Genomic DNA, 19,394 nt, shown 5'->3' with positions numbered 1-19,394 from the left:
GTGAAATCGGACAAGTGTAATCTAGATGGGCAGTAGAGCTGACCACAACCAAACACAGCCAATAAACAACACTGTGACACCAGCCAAACTCAGATACACAGCAGTGTAACACTTAACAGAGGAATGAGAGAGGATCAAATTAGAGTTAATGTCTTACTAATTAATAACTAACAAGTAGTTACACCTCAGGATGGATAGTTACTTTGAAGTGCTGTTTATTATTCTTCTGTTAAACAGTTTCTCATTTATTTTCAGCTGTCATTCACTCCCTTACACATACCTACACACACTCAGACAGTCTGATCAAGAGCATTACTGACCTTCCATTGCATACTTCATATCCTGGGCAAAAAGACACCACGTGATCTCGGAACTGATCCTACCCACGTTCAGCTCCTGCGGAAACCTGGTGGAAATCAAAACGGATTCCAATCATTCTCATTTCCGTATAATGACACACTTGACTGGGTGGCCTGATGGCTTGGCCTAGCTTGAATTTCTAACAAATGACTTAACAGATGTGCAAGAAGACATGGTTGGTGAATCTCATCATCTAATAATCCCCCCATCATTTCCAAACCTGTCTGAATTAGGGGAGAATAGGAAAGGCATGCACAGTGCTTAAAGATGAGAAAATGTGCAGGGGGACGACGCAGCATTAGAGTGAGAGATAGAGAGAGGGTGGCAACCTATTTGGCAAGTAATTTGCTATTTTGAATGCATATAGATTTTCAGTCAAAGCTCGAATGTGAGACGTCAATGGTTTAATTATCCATGTCTTCAGACAGTGACGGGAGGACTTTTATTGACTTTTATGGCCTGAGAAAGTTCAGTTTATCTGGAAATGTTTTCCTTCCTGGAGACCACCCTGTTTTCCAGCAACAAACACATTTGTCGACAATTTATACTGAAACAGTAATCAGATTCTCAGCCAGGTCACTCTAACTGTGGAAACCAATTCCTCTTACACACCAACATTTTCTTCTTCCTTCAACCACTGACTCATCTTTTTCTGGAGTGAAGGAGCAAACACTGAGACTAGAAGGTGCATTTGTGCTCCCACTGTAGAAAAAAAAAAATCTCAGAAACAATTGCTCCTTCTTTCATCTCTGTGATTCTCAGAAATTTGGTCTCTATCATGATTATTCTACAGTCTCCTCAAGTACCCACATGGTGTGCTGTAGGCGAGGCACACAATGGGAATGCAACCACTCATTGCAAAAAAAATGACTGTAGCAGCAACTGCAGATACTGTGCACAATTGCATGTGCATGACAGACTACTTTTGTAGTAAAAGAAATTATGTTATGTTATTTACAACCTACATGATTGAGCTTCTTATTCTTTACACTTTTAAAACAATTGTATCACCCATTTTTATATCTACAATCATGAAAAAGATTCTGTAGATCAGTCTGTAGTGTACTGCCATGACAATAGCCAGGCTAAATTTATATATACATATTCTCAGAACAAGGCAACAGAATAACATAGATATTATTATTAAAAGAAACAAGTGCACACTTGGGTTGATCATTAAAAAGAGTCAGATTAATTGTGACTCTAGGACTTGACCAGGGGAATGTGGAGGAAATAGGCATGAATACTGCAAATCTATCATTAGATGGTGTAGAAGAGAAAGCTCAGGGCATAAACAGATTCTCAATAGGCATTGTAAATCAGCAAAATGCTCCAACTTCTGAATTTCTCCTATGGAGGATGAATAAAGTATCTATCTATCTATCTATCTATCTATCTATCTATCTATCTATCTATCTATGTTTTCTAATGCTCTTTTGAGTGTAATTTAATTGATTGTATTACCCAAATCATCTGAAAGATGCAAACAAACACCTTGCACCTCCTTCAACATGATCACCATAACCAACCTCCTATTCATTTTGCTCTTTTTTTTCTTTGATTTTTACAAACAAATCTCTCATCTGTTATATAATTCAGCTACACTGTGCTCCCTTTTTATCCTTCCATACAATGGCTCACCATATAAACAAAGCATTTTTCAAAGCTGGCTTCTCTGGCTGCCTCACAGCCTTCTTGTGCAACACTATGACTGTGCCCACAATCAGTAAAAACAGATGCGGAAAGAGTTTTTTTGTGTTGGATATGTTTTTCCTCACATTTTCTAAAACCATTAACAAAAATAAAAATAATGTAAACAAAATAAACAGAAATAATGTAAAATTAATTAATGGGAGGAGATTATTTCTCCCCCTCATCTGTTTAATTCTACGTAGTGAAAAATAAAGCCTGAAATGGCACCTGATTAAGCCAAGAAAATGAATAAATAAAATAAAATTATTTTGAATATTAAACAAATAAATAAACTTTGAATCAACATGAGGTATATTCAAGCCCAAACAATTACTTATCAGATAGTTGGTTATTTTTCTTACAATATTTCCAAATTAACAGTAGCATGATTATGTATCAAATTTCTTGGTAAAAGCATGTATGTTATACTTTAGAAGTACGTACTGGTTAATGACTGGGGTATAAGCTGTCCTGTCCTCATCGATTACAGACACCATGAGAGTGATGAGTTTTGGCCAGAAGTCCAGGTTCTTTATTGATGGACCCTGTTCCTCACGAGGAATGTCCTGCTTCCGGCTCTGTGGAGGAGGAAATTAAGATGGTTTTAGTCAGAAAACAGTTTGAGCGTGCTGAATGTGAAACATCCATCCATCATCTACCGCTTACCCTGGAACATTCAGGGTCATGGTTGGGCTGGAGCCAATCCCAGCTGGTATTAGGTAAGAGGCAGGGTACACCCTGGACACATCACCACTCTATCACAAAGTAACACATAGAGACAAACACTCACATTCACACCTACAGGCAAGTTAGGGTCGCTGATTATCCTAACCCCAAACTACATGGGGAGAACATGCCAACTCCATACAGAAGGGAACCAGATTTGAAGGGAATTTAAACTCAGAACCTTCTTGCTGCGAGGCAACAGTACTAATCACTGTACTGTCATGCTGCCCAAGTGTAAAGAAGTGGATATGATGATAAGAAAAAACAAATTTGGTAAAAATGAAAAGCTGCCTGGGATCAGAAAGAAGACACTAGATGGATTTTGAACATTACAAAAGTTACTGTTTATTTACACTGAACCAAATAAAAAGTAAGGAACAGGAGCCCAGCTCAACCAAAACCAGATACAAAATGTTAAAATCCCTAAGACTGACATAAGTTAGTTAAGCTGCATTTCACAGTAATCATAGCCATTTTTCAGAAATCCAATGTATTTATAGTCTAGGGCTATTAAATAGAGCACCTATTAGTGGAGGACTCAATTTAACTTCACACAGATGAGGAGTGAATGATGAATGAATGGTGCATTTATGTAACCAAGTGGTATTGTAATTTATCTCAATATCTCTCCTTACTCTTGTGCTAAACTAGTGCTAATTCAAACCAAACCTTTCCTACTACTGCTAGTTAAAAACAAAAGATGACTTTTATTTTGAGTCCTTTTGCACTTTTTGACACTTCATTATTTTCAAATAGGACAGGGAGTGATGGGACAAAGAGGAGCGGCTACAATGAGAGTTCATGCGCCATGTTTGTTTATGGCATGATGGAGAAAAGTCATATTATAGACCAACCTCTATTAAAACAACATGATTACAGATAAGTTCATTGTTTTCTGGTTGTATTCCTCAATGTTTGCTTCCCCAATAATTCTGGGACCACTAACATTAAACTGCACTTAATGACAGGTGTCACAGAATCAATCAAGACCGAAACATTAAACGTAACTTTCAGTTTCAATATCCTGAGGTGTGTGGTTTTTTTAAGTGCTATGGAGAAATTTCTGTCGCTGTCCTGGGGTGAAAGGTGTTAATCTAAAACCACTCACTGACTCTGCCATCTGTTCACCCCATAACGTCTGACTACACACTGACAGATCTGTATCATGCATAGACATGATTCATAAACAGCAATGTATTCATACACATTGACACTGATAAAGATACAGTCTATGACTTTAGACTGTGGGGACCTACCCTCCCAAGAGGATGCAGATTGCACATTTTCTCATTTTTCCACAATATGTAACTCTGACTGGAGCAAAATGTATTATTGATGGATTTAAAATGTGTTAAAAATGAAACATGTTCACATCAGTTAATAAATAATGTAGGTTGAATTATTTAACAACCTTAAGCATATTGACTTTTGTGCAGCACACAGAGAAGATGTTTTAGAGAGAGCTGGGGAAATGGAAATGCAACATGAGTCCATTCATCCTCAATACAATCCTTAGAATCTAATCAATTCCTACAATAATCAACTTGTACCATAGCTGATGATGTGGATACTTGGTTTAAAATATCCGGTGATGCAAAGCATGTAATGCTGTTCGATGTCTTGCAGACACTGCAGCTGAAAGAGCTAGAGAATTTAATCTCACAGTAACAAGGAAGACAGATAGGACTTACAGTTGATTCTGTGACAGTTGATCACTGCTTTAATCATTTGAGTGTGGGTGGCTGCAAGAGTTAAGTCTATCATCTTGTGCGCCACAGTCATGAAAACAGATTACTATTCATTCCATGGAAAGCTCCATCTCAGGCATCATACTGAGGAATTTCGAATTTGCAAATTCAGTTATGTTTGCTTTATACAGTAGGATGACATGGAAAATGCATTGGTTTCCAAGTAGGAGGCAACAAGGAGGCAGTCTTCGTATGAAACCGAATCCTAACACAAAAACTTGTGTTAGAACTTGTAGTTTAAACTTAATACATCGAAACTTAAGTTAACGTGTGTCCAAGATAGTAAATCATCTACTGCTGAAAAATAGCTGAGAAGCACAACAGTACTGGCTCCTTACAGTGGTCAGTGTAATTTATGATTACGCAGACAGATTTACTTGATCTATTAATCATGAAATTCAAAAGATTCAGAGGTTTACAAGTGATTAGCAGTGCAGCTACCATAGATAACTACCACAGAAACTAAAGTATGGTGCTTTCCAGGGATTTTTCATAAATCGCCAGTCTTCTAAAATGATCAGTCTCACAAGAGTAACACTAGCGTAAAGTCAGTCTCAAAAATATAATTAATTTTACTAAGAAATTACTAAATAAATGCAAAACCTAGGAAATAGTTTAGAGAAATAGTTTAGAAATGGATGGCTTCATACAACAACCACAATAAGACCCCACTCATTAAAACAAAGTAGGGTTTATTATACACTAAAAGCAAGCTTGCAAAACTGTCTGCATGCATGTGTCTCTGTACTAAATTGGATGCAGTATCCATCAAACTAAAACACCGGCTCCCTTTGCTCATTTGTATTCACCTCAAGCGGTACAAACAGATTGTTAAAGCCTGCTATTTAAATTAAATAGCAGGCTATCCTTTTACAGTCAACTACAGACCCACAATATTCACTTTGTACTAGGAAGTGAACATTATACTGAAGAGTACAGTGTAGTTCCATTACTTCTTGTACACAGGGAGGTGGAGGCACTAGCAGAAATATTCATTGCAGCATATCTCTCCTCTAGAGGACAACTAGTGGTTTATGTTTCTTGCTCTTTCAGTTCCTGCATGGAAGAAATCCACATTTGCATACAACTGTCTCCTAATCAATTCTCACAATGTGACATGAATTAGTCTTATATTGAAGGATGCTCCCTGAGAATGCGAACAGATCCCAGAGAGAAAGAGCTGTGGGTAGAAGTGATGGTGCTGCAATGCATTTTAAGGTTTAGTGTACAGTGGGTATGGAAAGTATTCAGACCCCTTTAAATTTTTCACTCTTTGTGTCATTGCTGCCATTTGCCAAAATCAAAAAAGTTCATTTTATTTCTCATTAATGTACACTCAGCACCCCATCTTGACAGAAAAAAACAGAAATGTAGAATTTTTTGCAAATTTATTAAAAAAGAAAAACTGAAATATCACATGGTCATAAGTATTCAGACCCTTTGCAGTGACACTCATATTTAACTCACATGCTGTCCATTTCTTCTGATCCTCCTTGAGATGGTTCTGCTCCTTCATTGGAGTCCAGCTGTGTTTAATTAAACTGATTGGACTTGATTAGGAAAGGCACACACCTGTCTATATAAGACCTTACAGCTCACAGTGCATGTCAGAGCAAATGAGAATCATGAGGTCGAAGGAACTGCCCAAGGAGCTCAGAGACAGAATTGTGGCAAGGCACAGATCTGGCCAAGGTTATAAAAGAATTTCTGCAGCACTCAAGGTTCCTAAGAACACAGTGGCCTCCATAATCCTCAAATGGAAAAAGTTTGGGACGACCAGAACTCTTCCTAGACCTGGCCGTCCAGCCAAACTGAGCAGTCGTGGGAGAAGAGCCTTGGTGAGAGAGGTAAAGAAGAACCCAAAGATCACTGTGGCTGAGCTCCAGAGATGCAGTAGGGAGATGGGAGAAAGTTCCACAAAGTCAACTATCACTGCAGCCCTCCACCAGTCTGGGCTTTATGGCAGAGTGGCCCAACGGAAGCCTCTCCTCAGTGCAAGACATATGAAAGCCTGCATAGAGTTTGCCAAAAAACACATGAAGGACTCCCAGACTATGAGAAATAAGATTCTCTGGTCTGATGAGACCAAGATTGAACTTTTTGGCGTTAACTCTTAAGCGGTATGTGTGGAGAAAACCAGGCACTGCTCATCACCTGCCCAATACAATCCCTACAGTGAAACATGGTGGTGGGAGCATCATGTTGTGGGGGTGTTTTTCAGCTGCAGGGACAGGACGACTGGTTGCAACTGAAGGAAAGATGAATGCGGCCAAGTACAGAGATATCCTGGAAGAAAACCTCTTCCAGAGTGCTCAGGACCTCAGACTGGGCCGAAGGTTCACCTTTCAACAGGACAATGACCCTAAGCACACAGCTAAAATAACAAAGGAGTGGCTTCGGAACAACTCTGTGACCGTTCTTGACTGGCCCCGCCAGAGCCCTGACCTAAACCCAATTGAGCATCTCTGGAGAGACCTGAAAATGGCTGTCCACCAACGTTCACCATCCAACCTAACAGAACTGGAGAGGATCTGCAAGGAAGAATGGCAGAGGATCCCCAAATCCAGGTGTGAAAAACTTGTTGCATCATTCCCAAGAAGACTCATGGCTGTACTAGCTCAAAAGGGTGCTTCTACTCAATACTGAGCACAGGGTCTGAATACTTATGACCATGTGATATTTCAGTTTTTCTTTTTTAATAAATTTGCAAAAATTTCTACATTTCTGTTTTTTTCTGTCAAGATGGGGTGCTGAGTGTACATTAATGAGAAATAAAATGAACTTTTTTGATTTTGGCAAATGGCTGCAATGACACAAAGAGTGAAAAATTTAAAGGGGTCTGAATACTTTCCGTACCCACTGTAGATGCTGTACATATGGAAAAATAAATAAATATTTTTTTCAACTGTTAAATTGAGCATTTAGGCATTGTTGCTGGCAAATACGTGACACACAATCTGAATTGCTGGCTCAGTAACAAGCAGTCTGTTGAGCGTCTCTGTGGATTTTGTCAAAACAGGCACAGTGGATCGCCGCCTGTACAGACCTGTCATCGATCACCAACGTCCCCACTGAAAACCAGATTGCTTTTCTTCATCTGTCTACTGGTACATTCATCTGCATAATGCATAAATGTGTGCATATACTGTATATACACATTATTTCAGAGATGCAAGTATTTCTTACCGGGAATTTCTGCACCATCACTGCCTTTTCATATTTCTTGATGAGACAGAAGAAAATTATTGCTATGGCTTTTCTTTTTGTTTTTTTTTTTTTTATTCCTTTACCCCTTTTCCATAGCTCCTTCGTATTACTTTTCAAAATCCAGCCTTTCTCACCAGGGTTTCAGAAACTGTTTAGCTTGATTCCCACTGCACCCCCCCCTCCCCCAAACTCATTTTACACCCAGGATAAAACAGGGCACTTTGTTGCTCTGTTATGCAAGATGCCTTGTTGTGGTTGGGATATTTCACTGCCTGCCTGGCTACTGTGTTAGCTCCTGTGTCATCACACTCAGTCACTGTTAGCAACTGAAGAATTGGGGTCTGAAATGTGTTCTATCGAATAAGTCAAAGGCTACCTAGTGTGTATGAACATAATAAATTATAGTCATAGTGGGATTTGCTTTGGGGTGAAGATGATGTCTTTTTCTTCTGATGTGGAGGAAACATTGATGGAGAGGCTGTCTACTGTGAAACTGTGGTGGACAAAGATGTAATTAGCAAAAGCTTCTATCGCTCCGGTTTGGTAATTGCTTACAACCCCTCAGGCTGTTTAAAACAAATGAAGCTTATTATTCAACTTTTGAGCAGATTGCACTCTATTGTGACCTAAAAAGACATTATCTTCTGTGGTGTGGAGGCCATTCACCTTGGGAAGTAAACCATAAAATAATCAGGCAGAGCTGCCTGTTGCCTGGTTATTTATGGAGGGAAGGCTGCGTTCAGGGTAGCGAAACATAACTAAAGGATTACTTGACGTTGTGTTTCTTGAATACATGGTTAAGTGAATCTGTAAGCTCTTAACAGAGAACATCCCTACAACTAGTTCTGATGAAGCAATGTGGAATCATAGTTTCACACAAATTGTGTATATCCTGATTGTCCATATTGAAACTTATTTTTTTATGTTCATCCAGATAAAAACACTTTAAATGACTCAAATGGTGATTTGAATCTGGTTAGTGATGTCTGATGCCTGGCTGCTTTTTTTATGGCTGTTCATCATAGAGTCACTCCTTCTTAGAAGTTTGCAATAGACACAGTGGATATTTTTATTGTCTGGTAAATGTCAGTCATGATATATAACATATTGATTTCCTGCCATGCTGGATTGAATTTATTTTTTCCTGGCATTGTCACACATCAACATAAAGCACACTAAGGCTGAAAGGGAAAGCATGATGTCAGTTTTACAACAGGCTGAAGGTGACACCATGTAATAAAAACATGAGGTGAGACACGAGGAAAGTGTTTTTACCTTAAGGTTCGGACAAATTACAACTGGCCCTGAAGAAGCAATTGTATTCAATATTAATTACTATTTTGGGCTATTAATAGATTTTTTTTGTGTATTCTTACCAAGCCTACTTTTTTCAATGATGCAGGAAATAAGTTAGTCATAAAGACTCCACCTTATTTATTATTGAGTTTATTTATCTGCCTGGCTAACTACCAAATGTTGAGGTGCCAGTTTTTAGAGTACATGTGACGTGCATAAATCTGCAGAGCAGGTATGCTATGAGTTGCTTTCATTTAGGTTTTGCAGCTGTTGCTCATATTGTATTCACTCACCGATCAAAATTCAGAAATGTAAAGTAAAAAAAAAAAACAAAAAAAAAACACAAGATCTTTACAAAATTAAGCACAGACCAATGTGTACTGGAGAAAAATCTGTGGTGAATAAATGCATTTCAAATATACAAATGATGGCCACTTCTATTACAAAAACCAAAAGAGAAAAAAACAGGGATGAGCAATAACAATTGGCACAAAAGTTTGACTCAGTAGCAATGAACATCAAAAAAATATGATGCTACTTGACTGCAGTGGGTAGGACGTGTATGTTTGGAAAACAAACAGGTCCTTGAAGACCAGGATTGGCTACTCCTGTTGTAAAGTCGTCATGTTACCCTTGCAACAGAAGACAGACTAAAAGTTGTTAAAAACTAATAAGCAGTAATTGGTATCTGAATATAGAAGCTGTTTACCTGGTCAAGCAGTTGGTTGTATAGTTCATGACAGTTATCAAATATGTATTTGTATGTGGAGTCCAAGCACGCCTTCACACAGTCCTTCACCACCATGCTGGCTCTTGGTGGACTCTGGAGCTCTTGTACCTAAACAGACACAACAGTAACAATCATTTATATAAAGCATGTGATGCTAGTAATCCAAACGATTCAATCATTTATCCCAGATACATTTTTATTTACAGAACCATTCATCAACAGACTGATAGCATGATATCATGTTACATGTTTGAAACATTAATATAATATAATATATCCCTTCGCAGTGAAACAAAGAGCCACCTACTTACATCTATTAAGTGTATCATAACTGTGTCCAGACTGGTGTTTAAGCATGTGTAAAGTATATTGTATACGAACATTGTCACTCCTGTGTATGAGCAGCAGTGTGTGTACACAGTAAAGCTCAGCATGAGTATGGCACAGAGTGAAAGCTTTGGTAACCTAACGTGACAGTTTTCATTCCTTTGCTCACAGCTGCTGTCTTTGTTAGGCCTCAGTGCTCCCTTCTTATACCCCCAGTCCTGCCAAAGAACTGAATGGAGCCAAGCTTTTCATATAGTGGGGGACATGTCGACATAGTGCTGTGGGTGAGGGCGGGAGAGGAAACGAGAAAGCTGGAAGCATTTAAACATAACATGCCTACTGTAGCACGCAGGTCAACAAACATTACAGCAAATACAGTACAACTCCACCGTATCAGCCTGCAGTCAAGAAACTGCAACAATAAATCATTCGGTTTTAAATGGTCATTGATGTTGAGACGGACAATGTTCCAGGAATTACGAGTGTGAATTGACTAAATGAAATGTGCCTAAAATCAATTGGGGTTTATATTTATAATTGAATGCTGGGACATTTTATAGCCATGAACAGCACTGAAGGTGCCTCATTTAAGGGTGTAGCACTTGTATGATATGTATTTTAGTGATCTACACAGCTTACTTACTGTTGCACTCCATCATCATTTATTACAATGTTTGTTTCTTTCAGTCTCTCTTAAATCATGCGCCATGCTCCCACATTGCTCTTCAAATTGCTTCCCATCCTACAACCTACACACATATACACACAAACTACCTTCATCCTGAAGAAGGTGATACTGGTCAGCAGATCGACAGTTGACTTTAGATCTTGGAGACGCTCTGGGTTTCCTGCAGGAAAATTATCCTGGGATAACAGAGGCAGAAAAGATAATAACATGAGGACAGAGCAGATCTTGTTGAAAGGCAGCCTTTTAAAATCACAGCCCACCCACCATATCAATGCACTTAGGCCAAAACACTGAAAATGATTACAGAGCAAAGCCCAACAATCATAACAAAATGACTGTCTGTCTAATCGTTTATTGGACAAGGGAGGTCTCTGATGATGAAAACCTCTATTTCAGGGCCATGAAGTTATCAGGAAGTGCAGAGCACCATGACGCGGAGCATATAAAGCCCCGGCAGCCCTGCGGAAAGACATCACTGCCCCATTAGTTATCCCACTTTTCCTACTCTGAGCGTCCAAATACAATTTTGCTCATTTTCCGTCCCTTCCTTGCCCTGTCGATAAATGCACAGGAGATTCAGCCTGTAGGGCTGACAGCACATGGTGCAAGAAAGGTCCATCTGAGCAAAGCTTGCCTGATGTCTTTTGGGAGTGAGCAGCATACAGGTTTTTCATTAAATTCATAAATGTTTCAAGATGGCCAGTTTTTAAGAGAAAGGAAAAACCACAAAACACAAAATGGAGTTTTCAAGAGTAACTGTTCAACACAAACCGGAAGCCGAAAAGCTCCCCCAACAAAGCTTTTCCAGTAAGGTTATTCAAATAAAGATAGACCTAACAACCTTCATTCAAAACAGCTTGAATCACATCCTGCACAAGCAATTGTGGATTATATTACATTTGTCTGTTGATGGGACAAAAACAAAAAGACTTTTGGAATGAAATCACTTTTTTTTTTTTAATTAACAATATAGCTGCTCAAGTGTTTCACCATTTGTTTTTTAGCTGAAAGATTACGGTATATTTGGGTTAAAATTTAAACTTTTATTTAAGAAGCCCCAACATCTCAATTCAAATATGTGATTTCTAAATCCTTCTATTACAGGGAAAGAATTTTCTTGCAGCTAGTGTGCTGTCACTCTTTCTTGCTCTGCTGACACTGATATTTCTCCCGTATGTAGTCTTCAGACACAAGAGAAACCATCAGTCCATTTGAAACGTCAGCTCTACAGCTTCCACTACAACCTTGAATGTTGCTGTCTGTGTTCCTCCTAAAAAAATCACTGTGCTGGAACACTTATTACAACAGTTCAAATGTGTTTTATCTATCTGGGAGTAAAAACTGCTTTCATAGTGTGAAATGCAGTACACTAATGCAATGTAATGCCATGTTGTTGCTAAAAAAGTAAGTCTGAAAAGTAAAGGTAACTGGTAAAGGTAAAGGTAAAGCCACTAAATCCACTGCATTCCTTAAGTAATGCCAAGAAAAGAAAAGGACCCTAGAAGGAGCTGAAATTGCATGGAAAATAATTACAACTTCATCTGCCTGTAATCAAATATAAATTGCTTGGTTTAAAATTAAATAACTCAATCACAAAAAACAAAATCTTATATTCTACAAATTTAAATGGAAAATGCTTCAATGTGTGGTGTAGACTTTCTGACAACAAAATGGTCTTATGGTCTTACATGCACACACAAGTGCACCCAAAGAGCTTTACACTATTTCCCATTCACCCATTCGCACACAGTCACATACTGATGCTGGTGGTGCCATGCAAGGAGCTGTCCTGGGGCAGTAGGGGAAACTTGGGGTGTCGGTGTCTTGCCCATGGACACTTTGAGACATGGACTAGAGAAGCCAGGTATCGAACCACCAACCCTTCCTTCATAGCTGACCTCCTCTACCTCGTGATGCGCAGCAATCAAGTAATCAAAAGCTAATCACGCTGGCAATTATGGTGATTGAAGTCAAGTAGAATCAAGTGCTTGTTGACACTGAGGTGGGTTCCTCACAAAAAACTAATGCCCATAAACAAAATGTTGCCATCTCACCTAACAATCTAAATTGATACTGACAATTTGTTTTGATTGCAAATGGTAGGAGTTCACAAAAGTACAAATGTTGGTGACAAGTGGTATAAATATATGTAAAACAAGGACCACCTTATCTATATTACAACATCTTAAAAACAGCATGTAATATACTGTAAAACTGTAATTCAGCTTCTCTCTCTATTGCTGGCAAACAAAAATGGATAAATCCGAATAGCTAACGTTTAACACACTTATTTTTTTTTTCTCTGAAGAAACACTGTTCTCAGCTTCAGGTGTTTTTAGACACAACGATAAAAAGAACTTTAGCCTTAACAGCCACCTTGTCTGAATACACAGCACAAGCACAGAAAATCTAACATCATCAGAGAAACTAAAGGTAAAATAAACCGATTTATTGTCCAGAAGCAGGCAAGCATACTTGAAGCAAAGCATTCATCTCAGCGTCGAAATTAGAGACATCATCATCGCTGCTTTCCAGAGAAGACAGAAAGTCTATTATGAGATGGGACAAGAAGTGAGTGATGTATTTTGTCTTTGTTCTAGTCTAGATAGAATAATATGTTGGGCCAGTGCCCACAATGTGTGCCCAACTCCAAAGAAAAGTGTGCAAAAAACATGTATAACTTTAATGTATATTTACTAAACCCTTACCATTTTACATTTTATTATATGTTGGTGTTATGTTTATTAAAATATCCTCTTTGCACAGATTACAAAGGCTGGACAAGCAAAAAAAAAAAAAAAAAAAAAGTTAAGTTGCTCATCAAACACAGAACAAGTGCAGCAAGTACTGGTAATCATGTGGAAAAAGAGATCAAGAGCAGTCATGCACTGATGGGCACTGGACCTCAAACTGCCACAGGAACATTGCACTGGTCACCTTGTGCTTTAACCATTCTGAGCAAAGGCACACAGCATGTAGTGTGACTGGATGTGTAAATTTGTCTATTGGAGTTACACTATATTCGGTGCATATAGCAGTATATTAAACAAACAATAAATAGTAAATACTCAGTGGGTGTACGTTTGTTTTTGTTTTTTATCCTCATTACCTAAATCTTTTGTATCAGACAGGCTTAGGTTTAAAGAGATATAATGCATCACAATGTGACACCGGAAAGAAATCCTATGACACTATGCTTCAGCATACATGTATTAAATTGAATATCAATCCCCTTTGTTAATTTAGAAGAACAACTTTACACTTTTGTGACTTTGAGCTCTGTGCCCTTTCAGTGACTTTTATAATTTTCTCATCAGAATTCACAGGGAGGTTTCTTGTTTCTTGTCCTCCGTCTTTGGCTTTACACAAGAGTCGACTTGGGATTTTTCTCTGCACAGAACTAAATTATCCCAAATGCTTGCATCTGTACTTACAACTAGAGATACAACACTTTGTTCTCTAAATATCTTTTCCTCCAGAAATAGGAAAATTATATATATGAGAGGATGTCAGAAGCTGGCTGAATGCTACTAGACTACTCTATAATAAAACCTTGTGTTCTTTTCATTGGAGGAGGCTGTATAATCTTTGATCTTACACAAAGCAACAAGTGAGTTGTTTGCATTAAGTAACATTTTATATAAAGGCCAAGAGAATAGCACAAAACTCCCAGGAGTGCTTACTGAACAAACATCACTTTATATCAAACTGTCCAAAGTAACCAACAGTCAAAATCCCTCACAGCTTGCTCTTAAATACTGAGATTTTATGTCTGACCCTAAGAAACCTGAAAATCCTTGCTGGGACAGACATGGCTATACAAGGTGTCGCCATCTATCAGAGCTGTTAGAATAAAGTTTAAAGTTTAAAGGGTGGAAATGCACATGTAGAAAAATGGAGAGTGACAGCTGCACCATGCCCTCTGTTTTACAAAAGCAAACTCAATCTCCCCTAGAATGTTATTACAGAGAAATCCATATGGGGAAGGGGTGGAGCTGACAGATCTGAATCAGATCTGAACGTTATTACTGTCCAGTGGTGGCAGACTGACTCTGTGGGACATCTCCAGAAAGCCAGAGAATTAAAGAGAGAGTATGAACTGTGCAAGTATGTGTGTGTGTGTGTGTGTGTGTGCGTGTATGCGTGCGTGTGTGTGTGTGTGTGTGTGTGTGTGTGTGTGTATGAACCACTGGTCTGTGGCAGGCTTGACAAGAGAGCAGCAGGGCACTGCTGACAGGTGAAGCCAATGTGATATTCTGTGACTGCTCTCAGTGAACGTGTCATCACCAGACAGCCAGGCCATCTGACAATAAAAGAGGCCATCTTGCTTTCACTTAACCCTCCCTCAGCTTCTCTGGTGCCCACTCACCATGCCTCCTTCCATTCTTTGTCTCTTTCTCCTCTCCTCCCAAATACATCTCTTTCCCTCATTCCATTCACCTCTTGTTCCAAATCCTCCTTATCCCTCCCTCACTATTTGCAACTTCATTCCATGTCTGCTTCAAGTCCTCTGTCTTTGTTGCTATCTACTGGACATCCTTCTCTAATCCTCTTTTTTCTTTTGTAGGCAGGCAGCAGGATCTGCTGCTATCGGGGTGTGTCTTTGTAATCACATGTGACCTCACACAACAAGCCATGACAAAGAACAGGGGAACCGAAGAAATCACTACCTCAATGACATTTTGCCTTTTGTGTCACATTAAAGGTGGGGGGGGGGGTCATCTTTTAGTTACAGTTCACAGTGAAAGGCCATCAGCTGGAGAGAGAAGTGTGAAACTGACTAAAGAGATGGGCATGCCCATATTTACTAGAACAGACTGTTAACACCATAATAACAAGTTAAAGAAAATTTATTTTAACGCCACAATTTTCTTTTAACACATGATTAACACCCACCCTTTCTGTAATTACTGTTCACCTTTCCTGCTACTTTCTCTAGACCATAGAATAGAAACACAGGGGAGACCTCTGCTCCAGGGGCCAGATCCCCCCCCCCCCAGCAGCTGGCGAGCAAGGTTCAGGCAATTAGTGTGGTTCTTAAATAGCTGTGGCTTTTATTAGAGGTACACTCTACCTTGTAACTCTACATTTTCTGTCACATCCTCCATCCTCATGCACAAAATGTACACAGGCTATGCACTGAGCTGCCCTCCTAGAAACTATGCCACTCTTCGAACATTATGACCCTCAGCCCACACCGTAGTCTGGGAATTCAGGAAGCAATGCAGTGTAAAGTTGGACACTACTGTGTTATTTTACTAAGTAATGTCACATTCAAAGTCAACAAGCCCATCTGTTATTGAGCTTGCCATGTTTTTATCAAATATTCTGGACAATATTTGTCATTGTTTTGGATTACTGCCATAAAACTAATGGCATATACATTTGTATACATTTAAGGCACATTATCCATTTAAGGTACATTTGGAAACATATAAAAAACTGATTTGCAATTAATTGTGAGTTAACAATGGGCATTATGCAAATAATCAAGATGGAATATGTTAATCCACTGACAGGACAAACTAGAAAAGACATATTGCTTTAGATTTTCAATGTAACATATTGTTTTAAATAACACACGAAATGGAAACGACAGGGGCAATAACATTCAGACCTTTGTAATGTGCCCTACCATTTTGAGCCAATCACTGTAACCAATTGTTTTTCAACTCCTAATGAGACGTACACGGTTCTGTGGGAGTTTGGCCCACTCTTCTTGAACAAACTGTATTAGTTCTCTTATGTCTGATGGGTGCCATCACCCAACAGAGTTTAGCTCTTTTTACATAGACAGCTCTCTAACACTGGGCAGAGTGCCTTGATAATCTTCTCATATTGTTGTGCCCTGCACACACTCAAGGCACCCTGTGCCAGACACAGAACAGCAACCTAATAAAATCACTGAGCCTCCTCCAGGTTTCACAGTCAGCATGGTGTTATTTCCTTTGAAAGGTTTTTTTTTCTTCTGTGAACATAAGAGCTGATTTAGGAAAAAAAAATTTGTTTCATCTGTCCAAAGAATATTTTCTCACAAGCATTGTGGATTGTCAGCATGCATTTTAGAAAAGTTCAATTGGGCATTTTGTTTCTCTTTCAAAAGTGGGGTCTTCCTGGTTCCATGGAGCCCACTTTCATTCACAAAACAACATATGGTGCAACTCAGCAGTAGTTGGAAGTATCTCAAGCTTGAATCTGTTTTGAATTTTTATTGGTTCTTTTCTGCAATTCCAATTTTTCTTCTGTTCAATCGGGTCAATTTTCTTCTTGCAGCCAACTCCAAAGAGTTTGGCTATGGTCCCACTGCCAATAAACCTTTCAATAATTTTAGAAACTGTTGTCACAGGAGCATCAATCTGCTTAGAGATGGTCTTGTTGGCTTTAACATGATGATATTTGACAAATATTTTCTTCCTTGTCTCCTCATAGAACTTTTATTTTTTTAAAAGCTCTTAAAATAAGCAATAATTCTTTGTTTAATTTGGTAAAGGACAAAAATTCATGCCCCAGTAGGTATGTACAGTAGGGGTGGTGGAAAAAAATAATGTCTCATTATAGATGAGATTCATACAGAACCACATTTCATTATAATGCTGTTCGATCCAACCCTGCCACTAGCTAACACCTTAAAATTGACACCATGGAATGCACAGGTATGTTTTGTCATTCATATATTTAAATCATTTTGCACATTGATAAATGGTCTAATGGTTATACAGTGGGTATGGAAAGTATTCAGACCCCTTTAAATTTTTCACTCTTTGTGTCATTGCTGCCATTTGCCAAAATCAAAAAAGTTCATTTTATTTCTCATTAATGTACACTCAGCACCCCATCTTGACAGAAAAAAACAGAAATGTAGAAATTTTTGCAAATTTATTAAAAAAAGAAAAACTGAAATATCACATGGTCATAAGTATTCAGACCCTTTGCAGTGACACTCATATTTAACTCACATGCTGTCCATTTCTTCTGATCCTCCTTGAGATGGTTCTGCTCCTTCATTGGAGTCCAGCTGTGTTTAATTAAACTGATTGGACTTGATTAGGAAAGGCACACACCTGTCTATATAAGACCTTACAGCTCACAGTGCATGTCAGAGCAAATGAGAATCATGAGCTCGAAGGAACTGCCCAAGGAGCTCAGAGACAGAATTGTGGCAAGGCACAGATCTGGCCAAGGTTACAAAAGAATTTCTGCAGTACTCAAGGTTCCTAAGAGCACAGTGGCCTCCATAATCCTCAAATGGAAAAAGTTTGGGACGACCAGAACTCTTGGACCTGGCCGTCCAGCCAAATTGAGCCATCGTGGGAGAAGAGCCTTGGTGAGAGAGGTAAAGAAGAACCCAAAGATCACTGTGGCTGAGCTCCAGAGATGCAGTAGGGAGATGGGAGAAAGTTCCACAAAGTCAACTATCACTGCAGCCCTCCACCAGTCTGGGCTTTATGGCAGAGTGGCCCAACGGAAGCCTCTCCTCAGTGCAAGACACATGAAAGCCTGCATAGAGTTTGCCAAAAAACACATGAAGGACTCCCAGACTATGAGAAATAAGATTCTCTGGTCTGATGAGACCAAGATTGAACTTTTTGGCGTTAACTCTTAAGCGGTATGTGTGGAGAAAACCAGGCACTGCTCATCACCTGCCCAATACAATCCGTACAGTGAAACATGGTGGTGGGAGCATCATGTTGTGGGGGTGTTTTTCAGCTGCAGGGACAGGACGACTGGTTGCAACTGAAGGAAAGATGAATGCGGCCAAGTACAGAGATATCCTGGAAGAAAACCTCTTCCAGAGTGCTCAGGACCTCAGACTGGGCCGAAGGTTCACCTTTCAACAGGACAATGACCCTAAGCACACAGCTAAAATAACAAAGGAGTGGCTTTGGAACAACTCTGTGACCGTTCTTGACTGGCCCAGCCAGAGCCCTGACCTAAACCCAATTGAGCATCTCTGGAGAGACCTGAAAATGGCTGTCCACCAACGTTCAGCATCCAACCTGACAGAATTGGAGAGGATCTGCAAGGAAGAATGGCAGAGGATCCCCAAATCCAGGTGTGAAAAACTTGTTGCATCATTCCCAAGAAGACTCATGGCTGTACTAGCTCAAAAGGGTGCTTCTACTCAATACTGAGCACAGGGTCTGAATACTTATGACCATGTGATATTTCAGTTTTTCTTTTTTAATACATTTGCAAAAATTTCTACATTTCTGTTTTTTTCTGTCAAGATGGGGTGCTGAGTGTACATTAATGAGAAATAAAATGAACTTTTTTGATTTTGGCAAATGGCTGCAATGACACAAAGAGTGAAAAATTTAAAGGGGTCTGAATACTTTCCGTACCCACTGTATATAAATCTGATATACATTCACAAAGCTAGTGGCTACTTTTGCTGACTTTGGATACGCTTAACAACCAAATATTAAGTGTGTCCCTAAAGTTAAACAAAATATGGTGGTTACAAATTCTTTTAAAACATGTTCTTTAGGCACTATGGCCTACACATTGAAATGAAGAAGTACATATACTTGTTTACAAGGTGTCCAATACCCTCCATCCATGAACCATCAAAGGAGAATGCTGGACACTCACTACAGGGTTTATTTATTGGACCATGAGA

General features: G+C 39.1%; 1 protein-coding gene across 1 annotated transcript in view; it reads right to left on the bottom strand.

Annotated features, from left to right (window-relative positions):
- Window positions 1–19,394, bottom strand: part of LOC113122808 (protein unc-13 homolog C-like) — a 93,927-nt gene that overhangs the window by 31,752 nt on the left and 42,781 nt on the right. Inside the window, exons 16-19 of the mRNA XM_026294385.1 lie at window positions 10,861–10,950; window positions 9,739–9,867; window positions 2,497–2,630; window positions 321–406 (exon numbers count right to left, since the gene is read on the bottom strand). Coding sequence (XP_026150170.1) covers window positions 321–406; window positions 2,497–2,630; window positions 9,739–9,867; window positions 10,861–10,950 — 439 coding nt within the window. The remainder of the gene's footprint in view (window positions 1–320; window positions 407–2,496; window positions 2,631–9,738; window positions 9,868–10,860; window positions 10,951–19,394) is intronic.

This window comes from Mastacembelus armatus, chromosome 3 (assembly GCF_900324485.2).
Source record: "Mastacembelus armatus chromosome 3, fMasArm1.2, whole genome shotgun sequence".
Classification (NCBI taxonomy): Eukaryota; Metazoa; Chordata; class Actinopteri; order Synbranchiformes; family Mastacembelidae; genus Mastacembelus; species Mastacembelus armatus.
The sequence above is the reverse complement of the archived record's forward strand: the minus strand, read 5'-3'. Positions and strand labels throughout refer to the sequence as shown.